The 13,701-nt window shown below is 31.3% G+C and overlaps 1 protein-coding gene across 1 annotated transcript; it reads right to left on the bottom strand.

Annotated features, from left to right (window-relative positions):
* Window positions 1-4,262: 4,262 nt before the first annotated feature.
* On the bottom strand, window positions 4,263-13,406 carry LOC124108141 (olfactory receptor 6C76). The gene is made up of 2 exons (XM_046466474.1): window positions 12,492-13,406; window positions 4,263-4,307 (listed from the first exon to the last, which is right to left on the bottom strand). Exons 1-2 carry the CDS (start codon window positions 13,404-13,406, stop codon window positions 4,263-4,265), a joined length of 960 nt encoding a protein of 319 aa, XP_046322430.1.
* Between the last annotated feature and the right edge of the window lie 295 nt (window positions 13,407-13,701).

Raw genomic sequence — 13,701 nt, forward strand, 5'->3', positions numbered from 1 at the left:
TTTATGTTACAAATTATACCTCAATAAAGCTATTAAAAATATATGCTGAAGACCATTACACTATCTAAATGAATTTTCACTTCCATAATTATGAACAGGCTGTCACATACTGCCAAATGGCATCTGGCTCCATACCCACTGATCTCTGTCCCTAGTGAGTAGGCTATTGGTGAATCACCATTAATGTCATTTGATCTACTGTACCATTTAGAAAAGACCTAGGATGTTTATTTGGAGTGTCTTAAACTAAAAATTTGCCTCTTTAATTGTTTTTCACATAATTTTTCCTTTGTACTTTTATAGCCTTTCATTTGATCCTTTACCCAAACTTCAAATTTCACCTGTTTTTCACCTCAGGAACACAAAATCCATTTCATGTCTCTTTTAGTCTTTATATTTTACTGAGTAGGTGTAAATATATCATCTCTTTTTTCCTATAATTTTATTAGGTAATTTATTTGTTATATATTTTGTAATATACAATATATAAAAATAATATACACTATGGTTTATTTATTTATTTATTTTTATTAGTTGCTCAAGACAATACAATGATCTTGACATAATTCTCCTAATATTTTTGAGTTTTGTCCTCTCAGAAATCTTTCCACCAGTGCAGGCTAGGGGAAGTTGTGTTAAGGTAATGATTGCTTCATAGCCTCCATTCTCCATGCTCATCTTCCCAAACTCCCAATATCCTTCTGCCAGAGTGCTCCACTCTGACATTCTTTGGCCCTAGTCTTCCCAAGGAATTAAGTGCTCTGGATCCTTTCATCCTCCTCGCTCTTAATAATTCTGGTTCAGGGATTGATTGAACCTGGCTGTTGGAAAATCTGAATCAAGTTATGTAAAATAAATCTATTCCATTTATCATCCACCATTTCCCAGGCGCTAGGCTAGGTTACATTTCATGAAACTTATTTAAATTGTACTAAAACTCTGTCATTTTTTGTAATGTGTAATATTCATCTTCTTAATTAGAATTGTTAAAGATATTTTTCTCAAATATATATATTGGGAATTAGACCAAATGGTAGTGGAGAAATTAGAAGGTTGAATAAAGATTAAGAGTTTCATATGCATATGTTTGAGAATCACATAGGCAATTAAAGTTTAGTGTTCAACACTGACATTGTCATCTACCCACTCCATTAGTGCTGTTCCTTATGCCATAAACCATCACTTAATTTATATATTTGCATTATATTGTACATATAAATGAAGGATGAGTTAAATATTAATAGAATTCCTTTACCTGCACAACAGGTCTTATTTTGTTAATATAGCATCTGATCATTACATGTAGTCTTCAAATAGAGGAACAGACTGTGCTTCTGTTCATGGAGTAACGATTGCCCCTAGTCAGCCAGCATTAATTATTTATAATGCCAGCAATGAACATATGCACTATCTGAAAACACAGTCTCTTGAGCTTTTACTATTTCCCTATCATTGAATGAAAGGATATTTCTGCAGGAGATAACAGTTTGAGTTAAGAATGATTTTATTTTATTTTATTTTTTAACTCAATTTGCTTTTTAAAAATTCCTGCAAACAGGGCTGGGGCTGTAACTCAGTGGCAGAGCACTTGCCTAGCATGTGTGAGGCACTGGATTTGATCCTAAGCACCACATAAAAAATAAATAAGACCATGCTGTCCATCTACAAATATTAAAAAATTTTAAAAAATTCCTTCACATACCATGAGTTCTGTGGGTCTGGAAAAAATGAATTCTTCCTTCCAATGCCACATGCCTTAGAAAATACAATGTGAAATATACGGCAAGGTTCATCTTGCTTTCAGGATATCATCACAGGAAAATAGATAAGCAGAACTCTAAGGGAAATGGCACAGACCTGGTATGACTTGGATGAAGATGCTAACAAAGCATACTGATCAATATTGTACAATGATAGTGTGTCACATGCATTTACTTCTGAGAATCAAGGTTTTCAAAGAAATCCATAAAACCAAATCTATTCCCCTTGATGATATCCCACCCCCACCTCAAGATTGGTTTCTGAAAACTTCTCAGATTAACCAAGAGCTTATTCAAGGAAAGGAAAACAGCTCTGTGTTTTCAAATTCATTGGGGTTTTCCATATTCAGCTCAGTCTTTTTAAACACAAATCCTATTTTGCCTTTGTTAGATAAAAATCAATGTATTAATGGTTTCTCTTTAATACAAGTAAATCATAAGCTAATACTTTACAGTAACTTGCTCTTTGATTTTAGTTTATCTAGCAACCAATTGTCTCTCAACTACTTCAGAGCCACAAAAACTGCAATGAGGAGAATAAGCTATAAAGTAGATAAAAGTTGACAAGCTTTCTGTCATCTCATTCTTCATACTCCACCTCTGAACACAAACCAGCAAAACTGTCTTGGTGAAAATCTTAGCCTTGATGATTTTGTGCAGTGAATGATGTACAACTAAAACTTCTCTCAATAAAGAGTAATTTGTCTCACTTAGCTATTAAGGGAATAATTTCGCTAAACTAATAGAAGATATTTCATAGTAAAGGAATATTTACAACTTAGAAAATTTTGAAATTTTCAGCAATGTAATATTCTTTGTGGTACATTTCCAAGAACATGGAAAGCATATTTCATGTGTCTTTTAGATGGATAACTACAAATTACTGGATTGGTGGGTATAAAAGGATGTTTAAATATGCCCTGACAAAGTCATTAGTCTTCTCAAGGATCAGTTGAATAATTTTAAAACATGTTTTTTTTACAATTGTCCATATTAAAAAGTTGAAGCAAAGCTTAAAGAAATTTCAGGAAAATACACCAACCAATATTTCTCTCTTATCCCTCAAAAAAATTCTCACATCTACCTTACATTAATTACTCTTGATAATTTTTCATCATTTTGACTGGCAGCTCCTTAGTGGGTTTGATTGTGTTGTGTTAAAGAAGATGTGACTTATCCTGGAGTAGCAACATCATCTAAATTTGATTTCTAGATATGTTTTAGAAAGTATTTAGTTTTCCAAGTATCCCTTTTATACATAGTATGTTCAGATCTTTAGGAACTCTTTCTTACTTTGAATTTGGAAATATTTTCTTTGCTCTCCATCATGCTGGTAGAAAATCTGAGAGGGAGAAGAAAAAAGTAATTTTCTTTGGGTTGAGAAGAATGATGCTCTGATGTTTCTGAGCAGACAGTAAATATTTCTACTCACAAAATAGTGATATTTATGTTTTCTACTCTCTCTCCTGGAGGCACACAGGGATTAATTGAATTAATAGCCAAGTATCCTTAGTGCCCAGGTTCAAACATCACTTACTCTGCCCTCTGTGTAATTAGCCTTGGCAAAGCAACTAAAATAGGCAACTAAAATAGGCAGCAGCAGAGACACTTTCCTTTGAGACAGTAAGATAGCAAAGGAGAATCAGTTAGAGGACAGGTGCTCATCTTAATGGGAAAAAATAAAAATAAAAAAGCACAAATCAGATTCAAATCTCCTTTATCCCCATTATACTTTCTAAGGATATAATTATGGCTGTTTATAAAATATTTTATTGATGCCTCTGTGATAAAATGTTTGGCAAATTATCTTCTACATGTAATTAATTGACAAAAATTATTATGTATACAGAGTTATTATTAAATCAGTAATTAAGTTAATCAGAATTTACAGTTGAAAACTGGAGAACATGGATAAGTTGAACATTATTTGTTCTATATGCAAGCAATACATCTCTATTTGTGTTTAGAGGCTTTCAGCTTCTTTCTTCTAGTTATTCATAAAATATAAAATAAGTTATTATAAATTACAGTTGCCCCTGTTCTTTAGAATATTATCTCACTATATTTGGGTACCACTTTTCTTACCCTCATTATCCACCCCATTCCAATTTTAGTAATCACTATTATAGTTTAAAAGCGTATCAACTTAATATTTCTACTTAATATTTCTACATCTACTTATGAAAAAGAATTGGTAATATTTGTCTGTCTGCATGTGACTTATTGTATTTTGCATATTGTTCTCTAGTTATATCCATTTTGTGATACAATATCATTATTTTTATAGCTGAATAATCTCTTTTGATTTCTAATTCAGATATTAGGCTCTTAGTGCACAGAAACAAGAATCATTTTTTGTGTGTTGATTTTGTATCATGCAACTTTGTTGAATTAATTTTAGTTCCAATATTTTTTCAGTTGAGTTTTGAGAATTTTCCCTACCTAACACCATATTATCTTACAAACAATGACAATATGATTTCCTATTTACTAAATGAGATGTCATTTATTTCTTTCATTTGCCTGATTGTTCTTGCTAGAATATAAGTGGTGGAAATAGCATTATTATTCCAGATGTTAGAGAGAAAGCTTCAAGCTTTTCTCTATTCACTGTGATGTGACTGTTGACTTATCATATATAGCCTTTATTATGTTCAGATACTTCATGTGTGCCATTTTTATCATGAAGTGATGGTGAGTTTGTATCAAATGTATGTTCTACATCTATTCATGTGATCATAGGTTTTTATCCTTTATTTTGTTGATGCTGTATATCTTGTTTACTGATTTGCACATTTTGAACCATCCTTGCATCCCTGGCAGGATTCCCACCTGATCATGGTGAATAATCTTTTTAATGTGTCACCTGATACAGTTTGCTGATTTTTGATGAAAATTTTGCATCTATATTCATGAAGGATATTGGCCTGTAACTTTCTTTATTTTTATATCCTTGTCTAGTTCTGGTATCAGGGAAATTCATGCTAAATTGATAGAAGAAATTTGGAAGAAGTTCTTCCTCTTTAATTTATGGAGCCACTTAAAAATGAAATTAATATTTGTTGCATATTTGGTAAAACTTCATAGTAAAGCCATCTAGTCCTGTTTTTTTTATTTGAAGAGAGATATTATTTACTGATTCAACCTCATTATTCACTGTTGGCCTGTTCAGTTTTTCTATTTCTTCATGATTAAATCCTGGCAAGGTATATGTTTCCAGATATTTGTTTTCTTTCTTTTAGCTTATCATATTTTTGGTTTGGTTATTCATATTAATATCTAACAATTTTCTTATTTCTTCAGTGCCAATTTTAATAATTTCATTTTCAACTCTGATTTAATTTGTTTGAATATTCTCTGTCTTTTCAATAGTCTTGCTAGGGAATTGTCACTTTTGTTTTATCTTTTTGAAGGAACAGCTCATCATTTAACTTTTCTTTTGTGTTGTTTTTTAAATTTTCTATTCTACTCATTTTGTCTTAGACCATTATTTCTCTCTTTTTACTAATTTTGAATTTTGTTTTTCTTTTTTCAACTGCCTTGAGATGCAAAGATACATTCTTTATTTAAGGTCTTTACTTTTTTGATGCAGGTGTGACTGCTGTGAACATTCTTCCTAGTACTGCTTCTGTTGTATACCATTGGTTTTGGTATGCTGTGTTTCCAATTTCAATTGTTTCAAGAATTTTTTAAACTTCATTAACTATTGATTATTCAAAACAGAGTTTGTTTATTTTCCCTGGATTTATATAATGTCCAAAGTTTTCTTTTTTATTGATTTCTATTTTTATTATATCATGGTATGTTTGTAAAAATAAATGAACATGATCTCAATTTTAAAAATATTTTTTGAGATTTGTTTTGTAACCTATCATATCATCTATTTTGAAATTATTCCATGGATTTAGAAGGACATGTATTCTTCATTTGTTGGAAGAAAGGTCTGTAGATGTCTGTTAGGTACAATTAACTCTGCTGTTTCTTTGTTGATTTTCTGCCTGAACAATTCTGTGCATTACTGGAAGTGAGATGTACAAGTCCCATACTATAATTGGTTTGGAGTCGATTTTTCCCTTTACATCTATTAATATTTACACTATATATTTGTGTGCTCAAATATTGGAAGCACAAGTAACTATTATTTCCTTTTATAGAATTGACCCTTTATCACTATTTAATTACTTCCCTTGTATCATTTTTTAAAATTTGTTTTTGATTTCCTTTTATGGTGTTGGTGGTGCTGGGGATGAACCTCAAGGCCTCACACATTGTAGCAAGCAATTTAGCTCTGAACTACACCTCTGGCCCGATAGTTTTTATTTAAGGTATGGTTTTGTGATGTAACTGTGGATACTCCTGTTTTATTTTAGATTCTATTTTCATGGAGCATCTTATTACATATACCCTCACTTATAGTCTGTGTGAGTCTTAGAGGAGAATTGAGCTTCTTGTCAGCAATTTATAGTTCCTTCTTTTTGTTATTGTTGTTGTTCATTTAACTACTTTGCATCTTTTAATTAGTATTAACATGCTTACATTTAAATAAATTATCAATAGCAAAGTCTTACTACAGCCTTTGTAACTTCTTTTCCTGTTTTAGTATACTTCCTGTCTATCCTTTCCTCTTTCTTACTGACTTCTTTTGTGATTAAGTCATTTACTTCATTTGTGAGAGTGTTTTTATTTCTTGCTTATTATTTTTGGCTTACAAATTTTTTTGTGTTTACTGTGAATGTTACAAAGACAACCTTGACTATAACAAGTTATTAAAATAAAAGATACCAACACAGCATGATTATAAAGCTAAGAAAACAAGACTACTGAAAAAGAAACTATACCAACAAAACCACTACATTTGCACTCCATTCCTCCCCATATTTTGAATTTTTAATATCCCACCCCACATATTTCATGGAAACATATAATGTACTTATTAGGCTTGTTTTGTTCATCATCTTCATAGACTCTACTGTATAACATTAAGGCATTGTGAATTTGTCTGTATGGGAACTCTTATTATTGAGTTTTAAATCTTCACATCTTTCCTTCCTATTCTTCAACATCACTTTCTTTCTTTTTAAAGAACTCCCTCTAGTATTTCTTGGCATTCATTTCTGGTGGTGGCTAATTCTCCCAATATTTAACTAAGCACACCTTTTCCTCATTTTCATTTCAAAGAATAGCTTTGATTGGTACACTATTTTTGTTGATAATTTATTTTTCCTTCACTGTTTTAAAAATCTCATACCACTCTCTCCAACCTATAATATTTCTGTTAAAAAAATCTGTTTTCAGGTGAATTGAGACATCCTTATGTGTTGTTTATTTTCTCCTGCCTCCTTAAGAATCTTCTTTTTATCTTTGGCATTTGATAACTTCATTTAAGTATGTCTTGGAAAATACTTGGTCAAGCTAAGTCTGTCTGGTGATCATTGAGTTTCCTATATATGGATATTTGCATTCCCTTATCAGTTAGTAAAGTTTTCTGTTCTTATGTCTTCTAATAAGCTATCAACTGATCCTATTAAATTCATCCATAGAGGCTGTGGCTGTGGCTGTGGCTCAGTGGTAGTGCCCTCATCTGGCACATGTGAGGCACTGAATTCTATTCTCATCACCACATAAAAATATGTAAAATAAAGGTATTGTGTCCACCTAAACTATATACATACACAATATCTTTATGTCCACCTAAACTATATGTATATATACTTTAGGTGGACACAATACCTTTATATATATACACATATATATAGTAGTGAGTACATCTATATTGGTTACTATCTGGTTGGCTTCCTGCACATTATTTTGACATTTTGACAATTAGTATTTTCTGGAAAGTTCTTGATGCTTAATAATGTTCAACATTATTTAAGCACTGAGTGTTAATTCTAATCTTCATAATCTGTCTTTGTTTAGGCCTTTTGTTCTAGGAATTTTAAGTGGGCTGCTTATTTTCTGAGTAGTTAGTCATTTCTGCCATTTCAACACTAGATAGTGTCCTAAGTCCAGGTTTACTGCACTTTTGTTATTGATATGTTCATTGTTTCATCACTAGAGCTGATCCAACTATAGGTTTGCCCCAATTCTGCAGCTTGTGTTGATCAGCATAAATTCAGTGTTGGTCAGAATAAAGTGGCTTGGTTTTAGAGGTTTCAGTCTATGGTGGCTTGATCCCACAGTTTGCTGGGACCAGTGCTACACTGTAATGGACCTATTACAATTATAATTGTTAATATTACTGAGAACTTACTTGTTTACTTGCAGTAGTTTAGATTTTAACCTACATAAAATCAGAACAAAATAATCTTTGCATTGAATACAATTATTTTTCTCCTTTACAAAAAAATGAACAAATCTGAATTCTAGAGAAGGTAATGGTTTGTTCAAAGTGTCAGGGTTTAAATGACAAAGCCAGCATACAAAGCCAGGCAACCTAATTCCAGCACTAATACACTTAAGCAGCACACTGTTGCTATGAAACATATAACTGATCCTCTTGCATCAAAGAGATAATTCAGAGACTTGCACCTATTCAAAGGAATGTTAATCAATACTATCCAATTGACCCTTTAATTGAAATCAATGGTGATGGATCTTTTGGCTTTCTGTAAGGAACGAAAAATAAGGAATTGCATTTTTTATAATAAAAAGGTATTGAATTTTGATAATTTTTCTGTATCTATTGAGATGATCATGTGATTTTTATCCTTCATTTCATTAATGTCATTTATCTAATAAATTGATTTTCCCATGTTGAGCATTTTGGGGTTAAATTACTATTTTATGATTAAAAATTCTCAATGCACTAGGTTTAGAAGGAAATAATCCCAAAGTAATAATACAGCATACAACAAGCCCATCACTAACATCTTATTCAGTGATGGAAAAATTCATCATTAAAGATCAAATTCAAGACATATATTGCCATATTCATCACTTTTTTTATTCAATGAGAAACTGAAAGTGATAGCTATTTAATTTGATAAAAATAAGAAATGAAAAGCATTCAATTGGAAAAAAAGTCAAACTATCTTTCTATGAGGAAAACATTGAAGAATACACACACACAAACACACACACAGTAAGAACTAATAAACGAAGTAAAGTTGCAAGATACCAAACCTACATACAAAAATTAGCTGCATGTCCACACCAACAACATATATTTGAAAAATTAGTAAGGAAACAATTTAATTTACAAAAGCAGGGCATAAAACACTTAAAATAAACTTAAATAATTAGTGAAAAGACTTCCATGCTGTAAACTGTAAAACACTGAGGAATGACATAAAAGTATTTCTTGTTTTCGGATTGGAAGTTTTAAGTTTTTTAAATTGTTTCTTACACAAAGTTATCTACACATTCAATGAAATCTTATCAAGATTTTAACAGCAGTTTTTTACTGAAAGAAAAAAAAATGTCTGAAATTCTAATGGAATACCCTGAGAATTAGAATAGCAAATCTGTCCTGAGAAACAAGAATAGAGCTGGATGCAAACACTTGCTGATTTCTAAATATATGACAAAGCTACAATTAAACAGTATGGCATTCATATAAAGACAGGCATGTAAACTAATTGAACAGAATACAGAGCTCAGTAAAATCTAATTGCATGTACAGAAAACTGATCTTTTACATGGTGCTAAGAATTCACAATGGGAAAGGACATTTCATACAGTAAATAGAATTTCAAAAATGATATATTCACATGCAAAAGAATGAAACTAGAGTCTTATCTTATATTATACACAAATGTGAACTGGTAAAAGACTAAAGACTAAACATAAGATCTGAGACAACACACACACACACATACAAACACACATCTGAGACAGTAAAACTCCTAGGAAGAAATATATGTGGAAAGCTTCATGACATTGATCTTGGCAATGACACCAAAAGCTCAGGTGAAAAACCCAAAAATAGACAAGTGTCAGCACATCAAATTCAGAAGCTTCTACACAGAAAAAAAAGAAACAGAATGAAAAGTCATTCCATGGAATGGAAAAAAAAATTATAAAATATAAACATTGTAAGGGATTAATATCCAAAATTAAAGGAACTCCATAGAATTCACAGAAAAAAAAAAAAACTAATGCAATTGAAAAAAATGGGGAAAAGACCTGAATAGTTATTTTCCCAAAGATGAGTTACAAATGTATAAGGTTATCAACATCACTAATTATCAGAGAAATGCTAGTTAAAACCACAGTGAAGCATCACACCTGTTATGATGGCTATTATATAAATAAAAGTAAAAACAACAATCCTCCAAAATAAAAGTAACAAGTGTTGGCCAGAAGAGAAAAAATTGAGACTCATGTACACTGTTGATGAGGATGTAAAATGGCACCTCCAATACAGAGAACAGTACAGCTGTTCCTCAAAACAGTCACAAATAGAACTACCACATGATATGGAAATCCAAAAATTCATTTTATATGTATTCAAAAGAATTGAAATCAGGATCTTCCAGAGATTTTCAAATACTTATATATGTACTACATCGTTATTCAAAATATCGAGGATATGAAAGCAATCCTTTAAATATCCATCTACAGATTAGTGGACAAAGAAAACATGATATATACATTAGTATATTATTCAGCCCTAATTAATAATGAGATTTTGCCATATGCAACATACATGAACGTGGAAGACATACTATGATAAAAGTCAGTCAGTCAATGATAAATAATGCCTTGGCTCCACATACTGAACATAGTCAAACTCAGAAGCAGAAAGTAATGAATTTTTTAGGTCTGCTGTATTGGGGAAATCAGCAAGTGCTATTCAGTGAGTATAAAGTTTCAATTATGGAGGATGTATATGTTCTAAAGATCTAATACATATCATTGTGTCTATATTAACAATAATGTATTTTGCACTTAAAATTTTGGGAATAGAGTAAATGTTGATGTTGTGTTCTTACTAAATTAAAAACAAAAAGAGTGGGGAGAAGGGATGAAATTTTGGGAGGTGATGGATATGTTTAATACCTTGAATTCTTAAATGTTGTGATGATTTTATGGATGTAAATATAATGTCAAAACAAATCAGATTTTGTGCCTTACATGGTGCACTTTCTTTATATCAATCCTAGGTCAATAACTGCTAAAATATATTTAAAAATAAAAAAGTAATGAGTTATTTTTTAAAGTGAATGAATTGGGAACTGTTGGGAACTATGCTACTTATTATGTGATTATCTGATTATTAGGAAAAGGAAACAAAACATGAACCATGAAGTTATGATATATTAAAAGCAGGAACAAAATAAATTCATAATAATAATAATAATTCATGGCATACTTGAAGTATTTTTTTCTAGCCCTTAAGCTAAGCAGAATTTTCCTAGATTTTATAACTTTTCCTTATACTTTTAATGTCTTAAATCTTTTTTTCTTAATCAATTTTTATCTTTAATATTTATTTGGCAAACAATATTACCTCACATAAATCAATGTGCAAACTTTACCAAAATTAGAGTGGAACAACTAATAAAAGAGAAAAAATAATATTAGCTAGTATACAACATGGATATAGATTTCTAAATCATGGCCTAGTAAGGTAAAATTCCTCAGAAAGTGTCATTCCTAAGCTCACATTTGCTTTTTTTTTTAGAAATGTTTTATAAAAAATTGAGTTTTGATATTGCCTTTTCCTTAAGTAATAACTGTAATTAGAAAAGTTCTACTCCCATGAAATTGGTCTTTTTGTTTGTTTGCATCAGAGATTGAACCCACACGTGCTTAACCACTGAGCTACATCCCCAGCCTTTTTTAATTTTATATTTTGAGTTTGATTCTTGGCTTTGAACTTGTGATAGTACAGCCCCAGCCTACTGAGCCACTGGAATTATAGGTGTGCATGAGTATACCCAACATAAAATTGTTTTTAAAGTCATAGTTATATTATTTTTTCTTGTGAAAGCCAGCATAAATAAGTAAAATAATTCAGGTAATAATAAATATAATATATTTATTTAGAAGCAAAAGCTAGCAATAATATTGAATCTATTTCTAATTTGCTATCATGATCATGAATATTACTCAATTTTTAAATCATATAGATTTTAAGTAAGTTGTGAATTTAATTTCAAATGTTCAGTACAAAAATTAATCCTCCTCTTCCACCTTGTTTAACCTATATTGTTTATATATTATTTCTTCCTGTAACCTATATGTCTGTTTACCCTATTAAAAAAACAACAACAGTAATCATTTAAAACACAGTATTTTAGATCTCTAGAACCACCAAAAGGCAAAAAGAGGGTATACACATACACATACAGACACACCTATATGTACACACATTTGTAAGAACATATATGTGTATGTATATACTTGTATAAACACATATATGAATTACTAACTCAAGAAACACAATGTCTTATTTTGTTCAAATATATGTGCAGTGATTATCATTAGCATGTATATACTTGAAGTATATAAATTCATATATAAAGAGACTTTAGACCTATTTTTGAAGTGTATCATATGAAAATGCATCAAATCATTCCACAATAATTTTGTGTGTGAGTTCATAAAGGACTTGATATATAAGTACATTAAATTAATCCCAAATAGCATTAAAAAGTTGTTTTTCTTAGAAGAGATAAGAAAGCAAAGACTAACTAAACAGCAATGGTTTTGGCTTTATAGTTAAAATCATGCACCTGAATTAGTTGTAAATCATGTTCGGATTGATGATTTTGAGGCAAATATCTTCCTCACAATGTCTTTAATTGCTTGTTTCACCTGCTGGTTCCTTAGAGTGTAAATAAATGGATTCAGCATAGGAGCGACAGAGGTGTTGAGCATAGCCACCCCTTTTGTTAAAGCAACTCCTTCCTTTGCTGATGTTTTCATATACATGAAGATGCAGCTTCCATATGAGATGGAGACAACAATCATGTGTGAGGAACAGGTTGAGAAGGCCTTTGTTCTTTGTTGAGCTGAGGGAATTCTTAGAATTGTTCTGAGGATGTAAGCGTAGGAGAGAATTATTAGTGTCAATGTGGTCAGGAGAGTGAACAAAGCTAAAATAAAACTCAAGAGCTCTAGAGAACTGGTGTCTGTGCAAGAGATTTGCAGCAAAGGAGCAGAGTCACAGGTGAAGTGGTCAATGACATTGGAATCACAGAAATCTAACTGCAAGCCCATGGTCAGTGGTGGAAAAATGACCAAGAAACCAGCCAGCCAAGAGATGAGGATGAGCTGGTAACAGATCTTGTTACTCATGATGGTTGTATAATGTAGAGGCTTGCAGATAGCCACGTAGCGATCATAGGACATAGAGGCCAGGAGGAAAAATTCTGTTGAGCCCAGGAAGATAAAGAAAAATAGTTGAGCTGCACAAGCATTGTAGGAAATCGACTTGTCCCCAGTTAGGATGCTGATCAAAAACCTAGGGTTACAGACAGAAGTAAATGAAATTTCTAGGAAGGAGAAATTCCTGAGGAAGAAATACATGGGGGTCTTCAGGTGGGAATCCAGGAGGGTAAGGGTGATGATAGTTAGATTTCCAGTAACACTCAGAACATAGGTGAGAAATAAAAAGAAGAAAATCACAACCTGTAGCTCTGGATCATCTGTTAAACCCAGGAGGATGAAGTCTGTTACTGATGTTCTATTTTTCATTTCCAACGAGTGGTTTAAGGCAGATTTTACTGATAAAATGTATCTGGAAAACAATAAAGTATGAATCAGAAGGGAAGCACAAATGTTTGCATATGTTTTTTGAAGTAATTATTTTTTTGCATTTTGATATGAAGCACTGGAGACTTTGGTTGTGTGTATATATTTCTCACTTTCAATTCAATCATACCTATATATATATTTATTTTTAATATGACTGTGCTATATTTTACTCTGTCTCTACATTTACATTTATTATTGAGAAATAAATTTATTGGACACAAATTGTCAAATGTTT

Source organism: Marmota monax, unplaced genomic scaffold, assembly GCF_021218885.2.
Source record: "Marmota monax isolate L192 unplaced genomic scaffold, Marmota_monax_Labrador192_F-V1.1 WCK01_AAM20220418_F8-fsc00560, whole genome shotgun sequence".
Lineage (NCBI taxonomy): Eukaryota > Metazoa > Chordata > Mammalia > Rodentia > Sciuridae > Marmota > Marmota monax.

Excerpts from the sequence above, each read along its gene's own strand:
- LOC124108141 (XM_046466474.1), bottom strand. The coding sequence starts at position 13,406 with ATGAAAAATAGAACATCAGTAACAGACTTCATCCTCCTGGGTTTAACA. Across the intron at positions 4,308-12,491 it reads TTAAAGACATTGTGAGGAAG|TTATATTCTAGCAAGAACAA; the intron begins ATATTTGCCTCA and ends TATTTCCACCAC.